Source organism: Heliangelus exortis, chromosome 1 (assembly GCF_036169615.1).
Source record: "Heliangelus exortis chromosome 1, bHelExo1.hap1, whole genome shotgun sequence".
In the NCBI taxonomy this organism is placed as follows: Eukaryota; Metazoa; Chordata; class Aves; order Apodiformes; family Trochilidae; genus Heliangelus; species Heliangelus exortis.
In genome coordinates this window covers 21333696-21356575 of record NC_092422.1, presented here as the reverse complement: position 1 = coordinate 21356575, position 22880 = coordinate 21333696, and the positions used below count along the sequence as shown (strand labels likewise).

General features: G+C 43.8%; 1 protein-coding gene and 1 long non-coding RNA gene across 2 annotated transcripts in view; one reads left to right on the top strand and one right to left on the bottom strand.

The window, feature by feature from the left end:
• Positions 1-472: 472 nt before the first annotated feature.
• LOC139792857 (uncharacterized) lies at positions 473-5906 on the bottom strand. Its single transcript, XR_011724411.1, has 2 exons — positions 4988-5906; positions 473-2204 (listed from the first exon to the last, which is right to left on the bottom strand). It is a non-coding gene; the product is annotated as an uncharacterized lncRNA (long non-coding RNA).
• Positions 5907-20285: 14379 nt separating this feature from the next.
• The window catches only part of UBL3 (ubiquitin like 3), a 58260-nt gene continuing 55665 nt past the window's right edge, over positions 20286-22880 (top strand). Inside the window, exon 1 of the mRNA XM_071736724.1 lies at positions 20286-21093. Within this exon, the coding sequence (XP_071592825.1) occupies positions 21067-21093 (27 nt within the window). The 5' untranslated portion in view covers positions 20286-21066. The remainder of the gene's footprint in view (positions 21094-22880) is intronic.

Genomic DNA, 22880 nt, shown 5'->3' with positions numbered 1-22880 from the left:
GTACCTTGTGGGATTCCAAGGGTTTGGCCAGCCCTGCTCCAGGCACTGCATGAATGCAGGAATAAGTGGTTATATCAGTGATAGGAGATCAGCTACACTGGCTTGTAGGCATTTGCCTCAGCTGGATGAGATCAGATAGCTTATCATTGACTCCCATCTTGGTGGCAAGGGTTGGGCATGTTCACCAGCAGCCCTGGAGCTCACTGTGCTGGGGCTGAAGGTGCCTGTGCAGGAGGCTGGATGCTGAGCACAGCTCTGCTGTAGCAAACCCTTCCCAACAGACATCAAAGGGACCACAGAAATAACCAGGTCCCAAGCATTCTCGCCTCTCCACAGCTCAGCATTCACATAGTAAGTATGACCTGAAGATAAAAGAAAACAAAACTAGCTCTGAACAAATTATTCTTTCAAGTACCCTCTGGTCATTGTAGGGAGAGACAGAAGCATGAACACAGAGTCATGGATCAGTCAGTTGCAGTGCACAGAGACTGTATTGATGGACATGTTAAAAATATCCAGATGGCCGTGAGCCAGAAACCATTTTGTGTCTATATTGGGATTTCATTTCCTTTTGTTTTTGCTCCGTTTTTTCAGAAGAACTCTTTCCATGATTCACTACATTGGAACTTTACACTTGAGTTGTTCTGAGGCAGGGAGGTGTTTTATCTGCTAAGGTGCTTACAACAAGGTTTTAATGGTACGATATGGGCAGAGGGACAGGTACAGTTCTGGTTCACTGCTTCAGAGCTGCACTGAGGAGCATTGCCTCTCTCTCCAGCTCTGCAGGGAGCTGGTCTGTCCTGGGGAAAACCAAAGGGTTAAAAATTATATCATCATAGGTCAGGTTGGAAGGACCTTCTGCAGATTCCCTCATGTGACCTTTGCTTGATAGCAGAGACTTAGATTGGATTTTCCAGCTTGCTAAGCCTTTGCTAAGCCCTCGACTGCACCTTCTCCCATATTCCAACATGTCTCTAGAACTGGGGACACCAAGACGGGAGGAGGACCATGAACTGTGGAGAAGAGTACAAAAATCCCATTCCCTGCTCTGCCCTCTATGCTGTCACTGGTCCAGCTCAGGGGAGGGCTTGCTTTTGCTGTACAGACTCAAATTTGGGAAGCTGTATTTTTGCTCCTAAGAAATGTTTTGGGAGGATGATTTCAGGGACAGGTTCGTAGTAAATAAACATAGATCTGTCTGGGAGCAAATACGTGCTGAATAATTGATACATACTAAGTACAGCACTGTGCATAATTTCTGTTGGATGTAACAAGAATGTCAGAAAAGAAGCAGTGAAATTTAAAGGCCTTTTGCCCAGGAGCTTCAAGTATTTTAAATCAATATCCTGTGAGTTAAGCTTTTCCTTCAAGGCAGCTGATTGTATTTCCGCATACAAATATAGTGCATTCCTCAAAATTAATATAGTAATCACAAAGCATTTACCAAAGGTCCACAATTAGCTTTTGGATATGATTTCACATTGCAAAACTTCAAGTTATTGTCTGCAGAGAGCAGGTAGATCTTCTCTGGCATAATGGTGGTCCTTTGTGAGATGCGACAGCTAACTCCCTAATTAATCTTCGAAATGTCAAAGCCTGCTGGAAGTAATTGGGCCTGACAGTTCAAGGGCTAATTAACTTCAAACCTTGCATTTTATCTTGATTCCTCCACAATTCTAGGTCACTTACTTACTTACTTTTCACATGATTTTCAATGTTCTGGAGCGTGTCTGTTCCTATCTGCTTTTTTGGACATGAAGGTCAAGACTGAAGGTATTAAGCTGGGTGTGTTGCACTTTACAAATCCTCCTGGGGTATTTTGACTTCACAGAAGAAAACTGGTGCAAGCAGAGGGCTGATCCCTGAGGAGCAGCTCGCTGCAGGAGATGCTGGCTGCAGGCCCCGGGGGCCTCCTCTTTGCTGGGAGGTATCAGCAGTACCCAGGAGCAGGCAGTGTTCCTGAGGTCTGGCATTGTGTGGAAAGGAGCCAGTGTCGTTCATCATCATCGCCATCCCAGCGAGGCAGAAGGCAGCAGTTTTACAGCCCCCATAGTGTTGCAGTTTCACTGCTCAGCTTTATGTGGGCAGGGTTATGTGTGCTACAACCTGCTGTTCTGGCAAGCCTCCACTGGCCTCCTCCATCAGATCTCCTGGGGCTGGGGTCTCATTTGTCTTCCATCTCTGCAGTCTTGCTTGACCCTTGGCTGAAAAAAAGAGGAAGGACTTTTGCAGCACAGGCTCCAAATACCCTCCCCCTGCTGCCCGTGCCCATGTTGAATGACCTTGTGGCTATTACTAGAAATGCACGAAAAGCCTTTTCTCTGGTTGACAGGCTCAGTCTCTAGTCATGCATGGATATAGAGTGTATCTTTGTGAGAGCGGCATCTGCGTGGGTGCCTGAGCTGACCCCTGCATCTCTTTGTTTTCCTCATGGCCAATTCACAAGGATAACTGAAGCAAAGAGCTATTAGGGAGGCATTCCCTGTAGGTACACCTCTGCCAGGAGTTGCAGGGCTGCCTTCAGGCTCTCCAGCAGCAGGAGCCCAGTCGTGGGAGCAGGATTCTGCACCAGCCACTGACCAGGTCCCCCCATCAGGGACAGGGCAGCAGCATCCTTCCACTACCTCCTGCTGCTGGCAGTGGAAGCCACAAGTGCTGAATTATTTCAGTCTCGTTCTGCCTCAGGTGTAGCTGTGCTGATTACATTCCCCCTCAGTGTAACAGAGTACTAAGAATGGGAAGGAAAGTCTATTATGTTGCAAACGATTCTGGGGGGAAGAGAGGATTTCTATCTGCCCAGATACAACAAAGCTGCAATTCCGGGTGACTCAAGTTAAATCACAAGAGCAGACATCTCCCATTCAGCCATTAGCTTCAGACACACACAGCTCATACTTGAGCAGAAGGATCATCTGCTCCAGAGAACAGGGGATGAAAAAGCTGTATCTGGTTTCCTTGCTCTTTTTTTAATCCTCATTTCCTCTAAGATAGGGCTTTCTTACAGCTGCTGCACAACCCTCTCCAGACAATATCTAATCTGTCTGTCACAGCCGTATCAAGATGTCCCTTGAGTGTAGTACCTAGTGATGACTGACAACTGTCATTAAGTGCTACTCCTCAAACGACAAGGCTCATTTCGTTAACAGGATTGCATAGACTCAGCCTGCAATCTTGGAAGGAAAAAAGAAATGCCATATGTTCACACAGGATTTATATAATGTCTCCTTTTAAAATCCCTTTCATTTAGTAGCCCAACAAAATTAAGAACAGATGATAATACTAACCACATATTACATCTATATATTTGTTGGTTTACTTTTAAGGTTTTTGCTAAATAAAAGAGTGTTTGATCTTATTCAGGCTGTTTTCTTTGACTAAATGTTATACAAGTCACTGTAAATTTTCTGAGCCAATGAAATAGAGATGAAATGTCAATGCAGAAGAGGTTTCTGAAAAGTTACTATCTTACCCTAATGGGGTGGTGGTGGTGGAAAGCAAATATAATGTACCAGAGAGCAAATGGCAGCATGAATCCTCTCCATACAGACATTGCAATACTCCTGCTGCAGTTATGACTTTTTTTAATTCAACTTTGTGACTTTTATTCATATTCTTCTAGAAAGACCATATGAAAGCACTATTAATTTCAGGTTTCCCTGGTCACCATCCGATCCTGTGTTGAAGGATGCCATGATGACAACACTTCAACACCACCAGCTGAAATGAGCTCTGCTGTGAATTAAACTACTTATTCAAGTTTGAGAAGTCAGGGGTTCATCAGACACAGGAATCCAGTGTCAGAAGTAATAAGTCTTTTGTTCAGACTAGAAAGGTTCCAGAAGTGTAAGGAAATCACCTTGGCCACCTTATCTTCCTAAGCATTAAAAACAAGGCCCATAGTGATACAGCAAGAGCCAGTGATGCTGAAGGAGGGAGAAAGACCTTGACTGAAGAGTCTGGAGTTTCTTGACTGTGTTTGTATGGCTGAATCTTACAGCCTGAACATCCTTGCTTCAGTCTGAACATCCTGCACATCCTTGCCCTGGCTCTGGCAGCTAGGACAGCCTACAGCCTCCTCTGCATGGGCGATGGAGCAGTCCCACATTGCGTGTCCTGACGCAGCATCTCAGCACATTGATGTTTTTCTGCCTTGTGGCTGTATTCTTTGCCTCTCTGCACAAGCTGTACCACACGCAAAGATAAAAGTCAATCGAGTGCCCTTTCTCTGTGAAGATGTTGCTATTGGGGCAGGATGAAATTTTTTTTCCTTAGTGAGGGCAGGGAGTCACTCTAAAATATGTTGGTGCTTCCAGCAGCTAAGATTACTGCCCCAGGAATTTGGTAGCCCTTTTAATTTTCCTGACCCCATGTGAAGTGCTGCCCACATTAAACCAGCACACACTTTTAGGTTTAGCTCAGTTCTGAAAGTAATTATTTCTCCCATTTTTGTCACTGATGTATTTATTGGGAGGGGCTAGGGGATGATCAGGCTATCTGGGCTTCCGGCTGCAAGTGTGAAGCCTGGCACACTAATAAGCACATCCAGATACAGATAAATGTGTTTTAAGCTCAACAAACCAACCAAACAATGGTGTTTTCACATGAGAGAATTTCACGTGCTTTGGAAATAACCAGGGAGGAGACCAGCTACTTGTGATCACTTCTCTAGCAACCATTGTGCCTGCAGAGATCCATATCTGGGTACTTCCACTTTTCTTTCTTCACTCTTCATCAAATCTGTGACTTGTGTGGCATCCACAAGCAGAATCAAATTATTTTCATTGTGCTTTAAATGCTGGAGCAGAGCAGCAGCCTGCAGCAGAGAGAGGGACTGATAATACTTACTTTGACCACTTCTGACTTCTCTGTTTTATAGAGCATCCCTGAAGGAGCATAGGAATGGTAACAGACCTTATGCTACTCTCACCAGAGAGAGGAAGGGGTTTGCAAGCACTTATATTTTGGCAAATGGAACCCCCAGCCTCACCCGTAGTGCTGTGTGCTCTTTCCAGAAAGGGGCTCAGGCACTGGGCTTCCTCTTGATGACAGCACTGGTTTGTCCTTTCAGACTCCTCCTGCACTTCAAGGACAAGCCTAAAGGTAACCAGAGAAGGCTTTCTTCTCTCCAAGCTGGATGGCGCTCAGGGATGGTGCTGGGAGCCAAAGCCAGCATGTGGCTTCTCTGGGTCCGAAATGTGGAGTTGAATACTGGGGAAAGAATCCTCATGAATTCCTGCACCTGGTTCTCATTACAAAATGAAGCAATTACATTGCATGCTTTGTGTGTGTTTGGATTTTTTAAAGGCACAAGCAGCTTCTGGTTTCAAAGTGAAAAGTGGTAAATACGCTGGTACCAGAAGTGGCTTCTGAGTGTTTCTTATTGTCTTTATTTTTGAGCACAGTATTTTAGCTCCTATATAAAGAAACACTGCCAGTTTCCTTATACAGGATACACAAACTACCTGAGGCTGTGTCATTGCCTTATCTCTGACACTGCTGTGTATAGACAAGACCATTATTTCTATAATATACATGTAAGTGCACATTGGTGGCTCAGGTATTTCTAATGACTAAGACTGGAAAGGTTATAAGCATGGATCCCTTGTTGACACAGCACTGTGCTTTGCTACTGTGCACAAAGTGGTTTGTTGTTCTAATATTATGAAGGTTGTTTTATCCAGATATATTGGTCAAATTCACTAGAGCACCCTCTTGTTCTCAGCCTGAGGCTTCTCACTGCTCAGCATGCAGATGGAGGGGGTATTTTTTATTTTTTTTTTGTCTATCAGCTGAGTAGAAATATTTTGGCAGCAGGAATACTACATCTCAGCTGAGAAGCAACCACTTCTTAAAATCAATGCTTGGTTTTTGGGAAAAGAAACAATAGAACCTGCTGGGAGCCACTCTGTTTGTCTTGAGATTAAAAATTCAAGGTTGGGGTTCCTGTCACCTAAATTTAGCTTTTCAGGAGTCAGGCATCTAATCTAAGCTACCCACATTGGCTGTCTGTCTGGTCAGAGGAGGGATAAGTTGCCAAAATATGGTTCATCCCTCCAAAGACAGCTACTAGTGTAGATGTCTTGCCCTGTGGTCTTGGCTTTCTTTGCAGTTCATTTGAATCTTAAGTTCAACACCAGCGTTACCAATGGCTTTGAGGAGAATCTACTTTTAAGTGTTCAAAGTCACTGTCGAAGACTTCTCTCTGTACTGAAGGACTGGTATTTTCTCCATGAGATCACGTGTTTAGGTTGGGTTTCTTTGACCAGCATGCTTGCAACAAATGTGAAACCTGCTAAGAAATCAACAGATGGGGTTTTCTTCTGGCTTGGTTTGTTCTTTTCCAAATGTATGCCAGTATTTTCCAAGGAAGGTGTTTGATCTGAGGGGGGTTCATATGTCAGAAGATGCTTCTACTGACCCTTCAGAAAACAGAATTCTGGTTCCTGCTTGGGGATGAGCTCCTGGTCACAGAGCTGAGAGCAGGAGGGTAAAAGAATAGGGCTGTTGGCATCTCCTCTCCCATTTGCTAACGAAACAAGCCTACTCAATACTTAATTTGGTAGATTAACAAAAGAAGCTATCCCTGCAGAGCTGGAAACAAGCTTCATTATGCCATGTCTTTAAAATTGCCAACAAGTCTCTACAGGACCTAATTTACACATTAATTTGCTCTCAAAAGTGCTTGAAGAATAACAAACCCGTCCTGCACAAGGACAAAGAAACTCTCTATTCACATACTTTTTCAAGCTGAACCGATCATAAAAGTAACTGTATCCTTCTCTGCTTTATTTTGCACTTTTATAACTGATTCTGTACAATGAAGGAGAGTACCCATAAAACTTCCCTGGGGCTCCAAATTGCTTTGGATTGTTAACTAGAACAGCTCGAATGCTCTTCACTAGAAGACCCCACCAAACATGCCAATTACTTCTACAAAACCCCAAAATGTCCAGAGAGCAAAGCACTATAATGGTACTCACAGGCAGGGGATTTGGAGAAAAGGAAAAAAATGGCTTTATTCATGTACACACACACACATACACTTTGCTAAATGTGTGTGTATATATATATATGTATTTTCTAAACACATATTTATTTATTTTTTTTATGTTCACCTATCAATCAGTACTTTCCTCTGGCTCCTTCAAGAGATGCTGTTCCCCAGTAGGAAGAAGTGGACACCCAGATTCTCTCAGGAGGAATTATCTGATCAATACATGACAAGAGCATCCATCACACATTGCTCTACTTTACACAAACTCTCTGACAATAAGCCAAGGTCACAAGTGGAAAGGGACTGTTCCCGTGGGACTTCTGACAGATCTGGTCACTACTTTGTAAGAAAAGGGCAAGGAGTAATTCAAAGTCTCTGCTGTCCACAGCTATGAAGCCCTAACTTGATCTGGAAAGAAGAGCACACGAACACTACAGACCTTACAGAAACCATGCTGAGACATCCAAGAGAGACTTAGGTCAACTGCCTGAGCTTGGCATTTTTACCAGACTACCTGAATTGTTCACTGATTTTCTGAATTTATTTGCCTCAGCAGGTGCTTCAAGCCCGATCTCCAAGGTCACAGTGTACATAACCCAAGGGCTGTTTCATGCTCAGAAGGAGAGGATTTCTTCTCCCCACCCTTGGTCAGTGGAAGTCAGCCCCACACTGCAGCACACATGGTACAGACTTTCCCAGAAATGGGCAGATCTCCCCATGGTCTGAGCACAGGCCAACAAAATACTTGCAGACTGTGCTTGCTTTCCAGACACAACCAGCCAGAGATTAGCGATGTTCTTGGGGTTAAGGATGTGCAAAAATACTTTGCCAGAAGAAGGAAAGAAAGAGTATGAGAATGGAGGCTAGTGATGAAGACACAGACCCGTGTTCTGCTAGCTGCTTAATTCAAACAAAATATTCAGGACAAGATTAAATACATGCTGCCCAAACTATTCACCTACTTGTTCATCAGCCTGTAAAACTTCACATCAAATCCTGTTAAGCTAATTGGAAAACATTTTTGCATTTGGAAAACCACTCTTAACATTTTCATTTCTTCTAATAATTTCTGTGTCTATAGAGATATTGACTCTACCATAATTTTCAGCGCTTATTTGTATTTGCTAGCATAAAAAAAATACATTTTAAGAAATCACCTGTCTTTAGATTAGTGTATTGAATGAGAGGCTTAAATGAAGAAGAAACCAGCACATTAATTTATTTGTCAGCAGTCTCTAATACAACAATCCTGTGATGCATTACTCAGATGCTCATTACTGAGAAGGAATGGCATTGCAGTCAGTGAAATAAAACTGAATCTAACGATGCATGCCAGCAGACAAAAAAATTGCTTTGCAGAAGAATTTATAAGAAAACTGTTCAAATTATTTGTTTCCTCAAACCAGCATGGCATACAGTCAGTGCCAGCCAGCTTTCCTCCTTGTTACTCTTGATACAATTGGTACAGGATGTTTTTTATTTAAGGGTCCAATAGCAGGAAAGGAAAAACAAATGTGGAAAGAAAAAATCTTAACCACTCCATATAAAAATTCAAATTCTACAAAATACTGACAATGGCTTAGAAAATACAGAAACTGCAACTCTTGCTCTCGTGGGTTCTTGTGTAATTACAGGAGGGCACATGCTGCTGCCATGGCTCACCAGGCAGGGAAGCAACAGTTGGGTGAGACTGCAGCAAACACATGATGTTCAGCTCTGTGTTAATCCTTCAGCTCTGTTGCTGTATTAGTACTTGGGCAGTACACAAGGACTAAGGCAAAGCCAGATGTAAGAGTAGGGAGGCTAGTAATGGTTAAGTGGCTGCATTTTAACAAGATGCATTGCTTTAGTCTCTGAGATTATTAATTTCTTAGCTACGTGTTTCTCTTCATTGCTCTTCTCCATCCTACAGGCTGCAGGCCACTCCAACGTAATCCTCTTGCACTTCCACACACACTGCTTTTCTCCTGTCTTTTTTAACCCGACTCCTATTTGCAACAGTCTAGGCTTGGATGTGACTACAAGTCACCAGATGGTATTACTGGAGATGGTTTTGCTGATCTTATTTAAACTGACTTATTTAAGACCAGTTCCTTCCTGAAGAAATGCTTATGGCCAGGCATAAGCCATTGCCAGTTTTTGTCACGGAGAGGCTGATGGGCAAAATCTATTTAGTTTAAATGAGGGCTTTTTCAAGACTGATGTGCGGATTCTGCCTGTTGGTTACATCCATGGAAGCAAGAAGCCAGGAGCCTTGTAAACCCAAAATCAGTCTAAGCAGAAGTTTGCCTGTACTATTAAATTTGCTGGGATTCTAGAAAGAGCTGTAAAGGTTTGATACTCTTGGGAACTGGAAAAGTCAAAGCAGCATGACAACTCTGCTGGATCACTGGCACTCTACAGAAATGTGTTGCTTTGAAAATCAGTTCTTTATCAAAAGGTTTATGGGCACATATTGCCTGCAACAGCTAAAATGGAATTTTTTTTTTTTTTCATCATGCTACACAGAGTAATCAGGAACAGAACAATTCAGTCTGATGATAGTTTTCATTCCTTTTCTTTTAGGAAAAAAAAAACCCCAACTGAATAGCTTTTTGTTTTTCAGTACTTTCCTTGTTCTTGTACTCTAACATACAAATTTCACCCACTTTTTCAGCTGCCACTTATACACTTTCTAAAGCACAGGAAAATTAGTTTTTCGTACAAAAGGGAAGAGGTGTTTCATAAATAAAGAAAAATGGAGTTCACTTTTACTGCAGTCATTTGTCAGAGAAAGGGCAGTGAAAGTCAACAAGACCTTTGTTTGATGGCATTTTTAATACTCATGAAAAAATACTCCGTAATACTCTGTATTGTTACTCTGTAACAAACCTCTCCTCAAGAACTACCTCTTGTTGCACCTCCAATCTGCAGCAGTGAATTAGAAAGTGCCATATTAAAGCTGGTAAGAAAGAGATCTATGCATCTTCTCTCCAAGCTTTCACATCCTTGTTCTCCCTCAACAACTCTTTAACCATCAGCTCCCTCGCTGTGTCCTCAGTGTCCTACATAAAATTCCTCCTGGGAAAACGAGAGGTTTTCAGACCTGATGTAACTCTCACCAGGGCAGTGGGACTCTGCCCATATAGTTTAATAGCAGCCAGGTTGTGCCCTGAGGACCTGACTTGGCAGACTCCAGAGCACATGCTGTGATCACTGAGTAGCCTCATTTAGCAGAACAGCCCGACAGTAACCTTCTCACCTCTCTCTGGAGAGCACTGAGGTGTTTTAAGTGATGCCATGACTGTAAGGCTTCCAAAGTTACTTCATCATTCATCAGTTTAAAAACTGAGTTAATTAAGTGACAATAGCAAGTTTTGTGCTGCTAAGGAAACAAAAGAAGAACATTTTTTTTGCCTCGAGGTGATTATTATTTAAGCCTTGATCCTGCCAAAGTATATATATGCACCTGCTTAAGTACCTAACTAGTTCTGCTTGCTGTTAAGTAATTGATTCAGCCTGTGCCCACTGACTCCTGCCAAGGTGATACCACTTTCCTGGTGAAGGTCTTCCATAAATGTTTGCAGCATTCTTGGCATTGCATCTCAGCCCTCTGGAGCACAAGCAATGCCAGGGTCTGGGTAGGTTGGTGCAGAACAGCCCTTAGCAACAAATCATGGTTAGCTTCCCACCTAAGCAGTGTATGGAACTGAGAACACCATGTTGGTTGGGGAAAGTGGAAGGGATTGGAGAAAAATTCACAGTATTTATCTTTGGTTGTATAAAAATTAATCATCTAGTCTAAATTTATTATGTAGGCTTTTTTAACAGTCAGTTGTGTGAAGTTAAATGTCTTATTTAAGAGGGTATGGTGGTGGATGTACTTTGCTTCACTGATGACGGGTAGAGCCCGGACAATTAGCTTAGATAAGATATCCAATATTTTCAGACAACTAAATTTAGGTGAGTTGAAAGCCACCCTTAACTTCTGATAAAGAGAATCTGAAAATGTGGCATAAGTTTTTGCACATGGACAAGCACTGACATTCCTGCTTCTCATTCATTTACTGTGCCCACAGCTGGCACCTGAGACACCAGACCATTCCCAATGACAGGCACAAGATGAACAGTGAGACTGATGTCTGACAAATTCTCAATTGTTTTAACTTTTAACTAAACTCTAATAAATTAATAATCCAAAACTAATAAAACAAATAGAGCTCTTTAACAGCAACTACACATACAGAGTACAAACTCAAACATGGTAAACCTGTCTACTCAGTCTCTCAGACTGCTGCTCTCTTGTTGTCTCTAGCAAGATTCTCTCTGACAGTAAACCAATTAGATGATTTTTAGTCCTGGCTATTTTTGGAGCAAATTGCCTATACTATACAAACACCTATTCCTGTCCACACAGTCCTTGGGAGTGGAATGAGAAAGGGAGGCTAGAATTAAATTGGGCCCCCTTGGGTTTTATGGTCATGATGAGAAAAAGTGAGCAGACTAAAAATCGGTCTCAGCACTGGTAACATTCAGAACTTAGGTGACTGTGAGCTTGGAAGTAGCATGTAATTCAGGCTCCTGTTGATTTGCACAGTCCTTCTCTCACCTTATTGTAAATGAGGAATAATTCAGATTACGTCAGTGGAGTCAAACTCATATAAAATTCATGTAAGATCTCCATACAGCCAAAAGTTTCTGTTATAAAAAAAAAAATAAAAATTCTATACGCAAGACTTCATTCCCCAGAGCTATTTTTTCTCCTTTAAATGTGAAAGAAAGGGGACCATTCAGCAAAACAAAAAGCAGTTATTCAGTGTTTCATATACTGACAGCATTCAGCCTCAGGAAGTCTTTCTAGGTTGTGCCTTGCATGTGTAGTAATAAAGTAAAAGAAACACAAAACTGTGGTATCTCCATAACCTGTAGATAACATGAGGCTGTTGTCCCGTTATGCTTAAAAAATGCACCATTGCTCATGGAGAGACTCCTGAACAACCAGAGTAACCAGTTACCAGAGGTAAAGCCAATTAAAAATAGCATTTCTGGACACTGGTTCATTCAGATATTATTTCTTATTTGCAGACTAGCAGATGAGAGAAAATAAAGCAGATGAAATGTTATATTACACTGACAAAGTGCATGTAAACAACAATTATCTCCTTGGAGCATATTTTGAGATGAGTTTTTGTTTCAGTTCAAATAGCATACAATCAAATTTGAGTGTAATCTATCTGAGTGCTAGAGTTAATTTAAAAAATGTTTAGGGAATTAATATGCATGGATTCGGAGCTTATAGAAACATGTGTTTATGTATATGCACACATGCATATGCATATGTATATGCATGTAAGGAACCATCTTAAATTACAGACACATGAAGATCCTTACCTGAAGAGTTCTAACATTGTGTAGGTAGCAGACAAAAAAATCAAATGAGTAAGAATGATTTTTTACTTCAATTGAGTGTTTTTAGTACTCATTTTATAATACTAAACATGAGCTATAATGGGAGTTCACTAACATTTAGCTTCCCACTGGGGAACCTTACATTTAAAAAAAAAAAAAAAGAAACCTAAAAAAAAATAAACAAAAGAACCTAGCCACCTGATAATGTAAAAAATAACCTGCTGTAGCCAGCAGGACAGAGGGATGATAAAATACAATCAGTACTCCTGAGTCTCTGCTGATTTTGCCTCTGTGCAGCTAATAGGTTTCACTCAGCCTTGGGCTGCAGCAGCTCCTGTGAAGCACAAATGAAGACTGAGATCCTGGTAGCACCAACAGCAATTTGAGCCTTAGCACTTGCCTTTAACAGTATTACAAGGATGTTTTCCTTCTACATTCCTGCTCAGACTGACTTCTGGTGCTCTCTTACTTTCATCTGTTGGACATCAGGTGTGGATTTTTCTTTGATTATTTTCTAAACAATTTCTTTTGCAACCTAGAGTTTTGCAACAGCCATTCCCCCAAGTCACAGATTTTTGTTCTTTTTTCTGCACATCTGTCATTTAATTTGATAAGGCTTATCTGGGGATCTTCAACTCCTTCTCTGGCAAATTTTAATAATTTTTGCCAAAGCAATCCTTATGATAAGTAGTATAGGGCTTTTTAATGTCCATCTATTTGACTTCCTGATACTAAACAAAATTCTACTGCTATGTTTTGCAAATATTTTGATAAATTGAAATTTCAAGTTCAGAGCTTGAGCGTTATTTCAATGTTCCTGTTAGTTCCTCCTTGTTGTCAGGAAGCTGATCCAGGATGGATGCTTCTCTGCTAAAGCTTTTCCTTCCTGTTTCCTGTCTATTATAAAATAAGGAACTTGTTGCAATTGTATTTAGGGTTATTTTTCTGTATGGACTGGAGAGGTGTATCTGTTAATCCCTTACAGATAGTTAAACCACCTCAAGAATGCTGGGGATTAGAGCACTCTCTAAAGCAGGCCTGGAGGTTTCTTGCTCTTATTCATATTAATCTTTCCTTCTCCTTATTCCACCTTTGTACCTTCCTCTGACAATCTTCATTCTTAGGAGTTCCCTGACATAATTTATTATGCCAGCAAGTGTAACACCACTATGCTGCATCTTTGCTAAACCCATTAGATTGGCAGAGCATGGTTCCTGCCCAGTTCAGCTCTGTTGGGACGGTCAGGGATAACCCTGGCACTGGGTACCACCTCATTGTTTCCTGTCAACTTGTATTTGTACACAGGTACTACAAATGTGGGAGGAAGAAATCCTTGTATTGGGGCATTCAGGGGCATAATGCAAGTTTTTTTTAATAGCTGCGCATTTTTTTCCCCAGCAAGATTTGTCTCTAAAGTAACTTAAAAAGTAAATAAACAAAACATTATTATGGGCAGCGTTGTGTATTATAAACTCTACAAAACCTCAGAGGTCCCTTTGATGCCCTCCTGCTGGTTTGTGGCAGGTGACAATTGCTAAATGCTATTCCCAGAATTCTGCATCAGCACAGAGGCTGGTAGGACCCATGTGATGTTTTCACCTGACACAGAAGCAGGAAACAGGCAAAAATTAATATTCTTCCAAAGGAAAAGGAAGCAGTTGAGTATGAAAAAATATCAAAAAAACAGAAAATCTGAGTTTTTTCTAGAAGCCAGCAGAAGAAACTGACAGTGTGTGGGAGCAGACCATGGATAGCAAGTGTTCTGCAGAATTCAGCCCTTATTTGCAGAGCAGGTTTTTGCCTAAAGGCTCCCTTGTAAGGGAGGACCAAACCATACTGAGTTCAGTGCAAACTTGGCTCCATAAGAGTTAGAAGATGGCCACATGTTTCTACAAAGGTATTAAAAGTATCTTGTTGACTAGCCCGGTGTGTTCCTTGCTCAATATCTTGCCTCTGCGGCTGCCAGACAGGAAAAGAATTCTGATCTGTCCCACAGCCAAACCCTGGAGTATTAAATCCTTTGTCTCAGGAGCCTTTCACCTTCTCAGGCAGCTCTGGAAACCTGAAGAGAAATCAGAAGCAATGGATGTCCTTGCCTTAAAAGAAATTTGATGGTGGTGTGTTCCTGCTCCTGAAAATGTCTGCAGCCTGCCTCAAAGGCAAAGTGCTGGAGCACAGTACAGTGCTGAAAGCTTTTAATGTTGCTCTTGGTGCATAGGTTTGATGTGGTCTTCAACCCCAGCAATAATAACCATTGGGAGAGAGTGCAGCTCCTCTGAAAAATAGCAGTCCTACATATTATTGATGGGTTATTCTGCCATTAAGGCTACAAAGGATGTGAAGTTTTGTGCTGCAGGGCATAAACCAGCCTCTCCAACAGCCTTGACAGCAGTGGAAACTTAGCAAATAAGAGGATTATAACATGATTGTCCAGTGTGGGGCTTTGTGTGTCTTTCTCTAAAGCATTTTATGCTGTCCACTGCTGGAGACAGGATATCACATTGGCTGGACTACTAATCTGATTTAGAATAACAGACCTTTTATTCCTATTAAGCACGTCTCAGTACAGCATCAAGTTTCAACAAGTACTAATGGCCACAAAACACTAAAACTGCAGCTCAACCTACCCACAGGTACTTGGCACAAATCTTCTCAAAGGGACCACAGGATGCAAAATTCTGCTTATTTACTGATGCTAGATCATGTTTTTCAAGTGAGGAGCAAAATATTAGTTGCATACTCCATAATTTTCCTCCATACATTGCCAAAGTAATGATGATAAGTGATTTTGTACCTGGACAGCTACATTCACACGACAGTTCTGCAAGGAAGACTTAATGGAAATAAGATTTGTGTATCTGAGTACAGGATTAGGTCCCAAAAGCAGAATAGCTTTTTTAGCTTTCTAGGTTGGTAACATTTTTCTCAAGCAGCACTTCTCTTTTTGCTTGATCCTTGGATGTGGGAAAGATTTGTTTTCAGATGTGTATGCGTGTAGCACTTGCTCAGGGTTTAGCTGCAAGCTGATCCCAGAGGCAGCCTACAGTGATGCTTTTGCAGGGTCCCTGGTTCCAGACGACTGTTGCTGACCACAACTCTCATTTCCTGTCTGTATGAGTGTGAAATTAATACTATCATAACATCCTTTCTTAATACACGCCAAAGAGAAAGGATCTTTTTCTGTTCTGCATTTGACCATGCAGCATTTCAAATATATGACTGCACCTCCATGAATCCGGCGGGAATTTATCCCTTTCATCATTCGTAGTAAAATGTCTAATAGCAACATCGTGCAGCACCTGTTTTTATCCATTTGCCCAGCACACAATCATCCTAAATGATCTCCAGCATGTACCAGCTGTCCTTGATTCTCCATTAGCTTGTGTTGTGTCATCCTGGCTGAAAGCTTTGGAAAAAAAAAATGCAAATGTGATATGTCAACCTTAGAGCTAACCTGGTGCTATGAACTTTTCAAAACAGAAACTCCTGACGTGTTCTTGCATGTACTGTGCCCAAGACAGTAGATTGGGGCCTGCATCATAATTGTAGATTCAAATATGTAATAATAATAATAATAAAAAAAAAATACTTCATGCCATCACTTGGACAGCACAGCTCCATGCCAAAAAGAGAACCTGAACCCCGTTTACAGAACACTCAGCAGGAAAGCTGACCAAGCAGAGTGCATACATGAAGTAGAAAGAACAGTCCCTGGACTCCTTCTTTACCCCACTGCTTCAACACAAAATGCATGATCCTTCCTTTTACCAGATTGTTAATCAGAGGTAAGAAAGCAAAAAACATAGAGTCATGCTGTTTCAGGCTCTATGTCTTCTGTGTTCTGTCCTATGGTTATATCCTATGGATGTCTTTATCCACCAGAGATGAGCTCATCCATCTAAATAATTTAAAGGAGCCATCTCCAGTGCAGTGGATGTGCCTTGCTGCTGTCTGCTTGCCTTACTGACCTCTCATCCAGTTTGCCTGTGCCTGTTGGTGTTCTTACTTGCCTGACTTGTTTGGGTACATGGACTTTTTGATGCTGAGCTGAAGGATGTTTCCATATAACAGAATCACAGAATGACAGATTTGTTCTGGTTGGAAAAAAAAAAAAGTAGGATAATTGAGTTCAACCATTAACCTAACTCTACCAAATCCAGTCCTAAACCATATTCCTAAACATCACATCACAGAATCATAGAACCAGCTGGGTTGGAAAGGACCTCTAAGATCATCAAGTCCAACTACCACTTTGATCCACTACCACTGTGGTTCCCAGACCATGGCACTGAGTGCCACATTCAGTCTCTTCCTAAAAACCTCCAGGGATGCAGAATCTGCCACCTCCCTGGGCAGCTCATTCCAATGCCTGATCACCCTCTCTTTAAAGGATTTCTTCCTAATATCCAACCTAAACCTCCCCTGGCAGAGCTTAAGTCCATGCCCTTTTGTTCTACTGATGGCTGCCTGGGAAAAGAGACCGACCCCCGCCTGGCTACACCCTCCTTTCAGGGAGGTGTAGAGAGTGATGAGGTCTCCCCTCAGCCTTCTTTTCTGCAGACTGAACAACCCCACCTCCCTCACAGGCTCCTTACAAGACTTGTGCTCCATATCCTTCACCAGCTTTGTTGCTCTTCTCAGGACTTGCTCCAGCACTTCGATGTCTTTCATGTAGTGGGGGACCCAAAACTGAACACTGTATTTGAGCTGCAGCCTCACCAGTGCCAAGCACAGCCAGACAGTCACTTCCCTTCTCCTGCTGGCCACACTGCTTCTAGCATAAGCCAGGGTACAGTTGGCTTTCTTGGTCACCTGGACACACTGCTGGCTCACATTAAGCCAGCTGCTGATCCTGTGAGCTGTAAACAGTTACAAAGGTCTTCTATCTGCCCTGCCTCCTTGAAGCAGAGGAGGTGGGAAGGACCATGCACCTCAGTTGTCACAGCACAGCCACAGCCACCATTTTGAGCTGCCACCAATTTCTGTTGACATGAGGGGACAGAGGGTTTCAGTGCCTGAAAAGCAGACATGGTGCCTGTTCTCCCAACCCTATTACAAGAGTGCTAGCAGAGACAGCATGGTCAGGGAGCCTCCTTAATTACCCTGAAATCACCTCAAGGCACCTTCACAGGGCTACTGTCTGCATGGCGTGAAGGGCTGGTCAGCAGGATGGCCTTGGAGCAGGTCTCAAGAGCCTACTTAAACTTAAGCTGCCCTGTTTAAGTTGGGTTTTCTTCAATGTGGGAAAAGCCCACATTAATAACATTCTAAGTATTAACTCTATTCAGCAAGATCTTTTACAATCTTTCAGCCTGTCACTGATTTAACCAGAAATTCATATATGCCCAGGAATGCATATTCTTTGGAATGGAGAGATATCCTGCAGGGTTCATTCCTCAGCCCCTCATTTATGACTATTATTATTTGGATGTTTTGTAAAACGTAAAAGAAAAAAAATGAGGAACCCTTGCACTTTCTCTGTCTCTCAAGGATACCCAGTTTAAGTCAAAGTAAGCAATTCTTTAACAACATGCTATTAGTCCCACAGGCATAAGCCTTTTTATCCAGTTGGTGGCTAGAAGATCTGCCTGAGATTGAGGATGATGATATAGGGTACCATAACAAACATTTATCTGGAGACAGTCACAGTCACAGCATCATTTGGGTTGTAAGGGGCCTCCAGAGGTAATCTATTCCTACCTCCTTCTCAAGCAGGGCCAGGGGGAGCAGCCTGTCCATGATGATGTTCAGTTGGGTTTTGAGTATCTGCACAGACTGAGGCTCCGCAACCTCTTTAGGCAACCTGTGTCAGTATCTGGTTACCCACACAGTAAAATGAGTCTTTTCTTATGTTCAAACTGAATTTACTGGTTTTTATTTTGGTCTCCATTGCCTCTAGTCCTGTTAGTGGGAATCATGGAGCACAACCTGGCTCCATCTTCTTCATTCCCTCCCACTCTGCAGTTATATTAGATCCCCCCCAAGCCCTCTCTTCCCAGGACCAAGTAGCCCCAGTTCTCAACCCTTCCTCTTGGGACAGATGCCCCAGTCACTGCCTCCGAGAAATGTACCATCTGAGCAAACTCGGCTGATGAGGAAGTAACATGTCCAAAGTTATGCATGTGCAAGTACAGTGCTTGGCACAGGCCACTTCTGCTGGCCCTCAGCTCTGCTCCTAAGTATCTGTCAGGGCTGCTCGCTGTCAAATCTTTCTTCTGAAGTCAATAGCTTTGTGCTCTTTCATAGCAGAATATAAAGAAAAGAATTATAATCTCTCTGAGGGATGGTGTCTTGCCAGGGGTTGCCTTTGCTGCATGGAGTCATAGAGCAGAAAGGCAGCCTCCAACTTCTAGTAATAAAAGGAACAACTCTTGTCTTAATTTCCCGTGGTTTAACCTGAGACCTGTCCTGAAGGAACCGCGTTGCATCTGTCAAAGGCTCTATCTTCTTAATTTTCTCAATTACAGTTTTTCTTGGACAGTTTTACAGTACTGTCATTTGAGCTACCTCCACTTTCAAAAGGTCTACTTCTTAATTCCATAGATCTGCACCTTGTGTAGGTTTTTTTTGTGTCTTCGAGGTGGGATACATTTTTGATCAGGCACAGCCTTTTATGTTGAAAGAAACTGGTAGCCAGGAGCAGCCTGGAATAAGGAATAAAATATCTGCTGCAGACAGCTTTTCAGAAAAGGCACTGCCATAACTTAATGTGAAGTTCTTCAAGCTCTTCCAGCAGCTGATGGTTTCTGAAGGGGGCATTTCACATGCTATATGCCCTTTGTCCAGCAGCTTCCAAGTTGGAAGTCATCACTTTCACCATGAATCTAACAGAAGCTTTTTCATTCACCTAAAAAACCCCAAACCACACATGGTATTCCAAACTCCAAAAACAATGCAATAAATATGAAATACCAAGAAATTATATACAGGCCCAGAGTTGTGGATCTGGACGGGCGGGCGGGTGGGCAGGATCTCGCTCCTGCCCTCGGCGGCGGCGGGGCAGGGAAGCGGGAGGGCCGGGGTGCAAAAGGCAAAATCACCAAAACGAGCCCAACACAGTCAAATAAATTTATTTTTTTGTTTGTTTTGTTTTTGTTTTTGTTTTCGTTTGTTTGTTTGTTTTTGGGGGTTTTTTTGTTTTTGTTTTTTGCTTTTTGTTGTTGGAAGACTTCCAAGAGTACAGCACAGGCCCACACGGTGGGAACTACGTGCATGGAGAAAGGGCTGCAAAGAGAGGCCCAGCCGCCCTGAGGAAGCTGCAGCCGCCCTGGGAAAAGGCGCGGTTTGGGGAAGGGGCGCCAAGGCCCCGGTGATGCCCCGGGGACCTTACGGTGCCCCCTCGCTCCCTGCCCGCCGCCACTGCCAGGCAAGCGCGGGACGGGGACAAGAGTCTCCCCGCGGCGTGGCATGCCGAGGGTCCCTGGGGCCATGCGGGGCGGTTCGAGGGGCCCCGGCGGAGGGAGGCCCCGCACCGGGAACCCCGCACAGCTGCGGGCCGCTTCCCCGCCCTAGCAACGGTTGCTGGGGAGCAGGGGCGGGGCTGCGGCGCGGCGGGGCGGGGCGGGTCCCGCAGCCTACAAGCCCCATGGTGCTTTGCGGGCAGCGCGTGATGCTTGGGAGCGAGCCGGGGGGAGGAGGAAGAGGAGGAGGAGAGGGAAGAGGAGGGGGTCCGTCTCTCCCCTGCCGTGTCCCCTCTCTGGGCTCGGCAGACGCCATGTTGGTTTGAGCCGAAGATGACAGGGGGCGGCTACGGGCGAGGATCGCTCTGAGGAACCGGCAGCTCCGGCTCGCAGCGGGGCGAGGCAGCCCGGAGAGAGCGGGGGAGCGGGAGCGCCCCTGCCGCGCCGCCCAGGGCGCCCGGAGCCGCCGGACCGCAGGACGAGACGAGGGAGGGAGGGCGGGCTGAGGAGGCGGCGGCGGCGGCGATGCCAGCGGAGACCTGAAGCTGCGGGAGGCCCCCGCCGTTGAACGCCCCCCGGCACCCGACGAGTGCCGTCGCCGCCGGAGTGTCGCGGGGGAGGGCTTTCCGCTCCGGCCGCCCCTCAGGCAGCCCTCCCCGGCCCGTCTCCCCGGCAGACCCTGTTGAATGTCGCACACCGCCTAGGGGGATCGGAAGCTCGGCGTCCTCCTCAGTGGCCCCGGGCCCACCCCGGCCCTCCCGCTTCCCTGCCCCGCCGCCGCCGAGGGCAGGAGCGAGATCCTGCCCGCCCGCCCGCCCGTCCAGCTGCCTGCGCGCCCGGGTCGTCTGCGCTGACTGAGGAGGTGACTTGGACGCACCATTATCCCGTGAATCATCCCGTCGTCATTTGTCAAGGCTGGGAGAGAAGGAAGAGGGAGAGAGGGGGGAAAAAGCCCGCACGCAGCTCATGTGGCGGTGTAGTCCTGCCTGGTCTACCTGGCACCGCTGCTGACAGGGATCTGCTGCCATCTCTGGTCTCCCGCTGGCTCCTCCGCTACAGCCCCGGCACCGCTTGCCCCTGGATATTTCTCCTCCTCAGCCGGCCGCCTGGCCCGCTGCACATCGGGCACCTCTTTTTCGCAGGGGACGTGGAAGTTGCTGCCTCCGAAATTGACACCGGTTTTGCTTCTTGAAGAACTCCAGCGGACTGTTCCTGGTGTTTTTATTTTTTTTTTAGTTTTTTTTTATTTTTAATTTGATTTTAAGCTATTAGGGTAACATCAAAATGTCCAGCAGCGTTCCAGCTGATATGGTAAGTCTTATGAGTCTTATTCAACATTATTATGGAATATTGTTTATTTCGGCCTGTTTTGGTAGGGAAGATGGAAAGAAGAGGGGTGTATGAATAAATCAATAATAATTAAAAAAAAAAAAAAGGATCTCGGTTATATATTTAAGGAACAAAAAGTTCCCAGTTAGTTCATCTGTGAACCCAGATGTTGGTTCTGCTTTGCCTTTTGGTAGCGGAGTGGGAAATCTGCAGAGTCGCTTTCTGTATAGCAAGGCGGGAGGGATGTCAGCCCTCTCACCCATGGCAGTCAGTATCTGACTGCTCTTCATTATTTCGTGGTAGCATTGCTGCTCAGCACTCCGAGAATTTTGGGGGGGAGGGAGGGAAAAGAGATAAAGAAGAGCATTCTGAATTATTTACCCCAACCGTTTATATTTTTGTCTTACTATAGCAGATGAAATTTAGTCTCGTCCCCCTTTTAAAAATTTTTAATTTTTTTTTAATTTTCGTCTTCTCTCAAACTTCACTTGTTTCTTATGGACGCTTTTGTCTCCCGATGCTGATGGGAAGTTAATCGCTTGCTGCCTGGTCAAGAGCGAGAAAGAAATTCTCATGCACTTACTGACATGGCGAGGTCCTTTGTGCACTAGCTGCAATCTGGACATTTTTCAAGGGCACTCCTAGTACTTCTTATGGCGGATTGTACTTCAGCCTGCGTTGGATACTCGGCTCAATACATTTGAAATAGGAAGGTGTAGCAAGGCATGAGGAGTGAGGGTGAAGCAGGTCTGCTAGGTAATCTTGCCTTCAGCACGACTTTTCCTCATCTGTATATATTTCCATAAATCACTTAATCGGGGAAAAAAAAAAAAAAAAAAAAAAGTTGTGGCTGCAGTTTTGTTATGTTAGTTCTTTATTCTTACGGCAGGGTGTTTTCAGCTATTTTGCCACAATTGTTCACCTTTAAAGGGATTTTATTCTAAAATCAGCAGGCTTATCCATGATTTTTTTCTTTCGGGACAAAGTTCTGTTTTGCGAGTAAAACCTGCCCCGGTAGTGATAACAATGAAACTGAGTAGCCCTTGTTTGAGCCGGTGCCATACAATTACTGGTGTATATGTCTGACAGACGGGCTATGGAAATAATGGTATCTTTTAATTGTTTACTTTCCAGTGTTTCCTTCGCAGCTTTTCTATTGCAATCAAAGTGAGTGAATTCTGCCAAAAAGGCAGAAACAGTAAGATAAAGAGGATGATCAAACAGTTTCAAGCTCACTATTTTTTTTTTCTTTGTTTTCCTCTCTTCCCTGCCTTTCTCAAACACTAGAAGTATGTTTTGCCCTCTGGGAGAAAAGGATGATAAGGAGACTGTTGCCAGTGACTTGAAATCCTTTCAACTTTTAATTTTAATGTATTTCTTCTTAGGGTCTCTCTGTCTGTTAGAGCTCACTGAACCCCTTCTCACTCTCACGTGTCCATCTTGTATTATATCACAGAAATCCTCTCCTTAATCTCCGGGAGGGTTAGATGCAAATCTCTCTTAGTGCTACTTTTTAAATTGCCTGGAGGAGTCCCTTGACAGTGACTTGAAGCACTCCTCTCTATCCCTGGGCTGAGCTCACTGCCACCTCCACGCTCCTTCTAGGTCCTGCCTGCCTGCATGGGAATCGTGATGCTGCCACTAGGCTTGTCATGTTTGACGTTTGACATTTTATACAAAGTATATGGATTTTAAGATAAGTAGTAAAATACTACTTTGTTTCTATGAAAACTGTTTCCTTCTCTTGGCACAATGTACTGGGAATACCA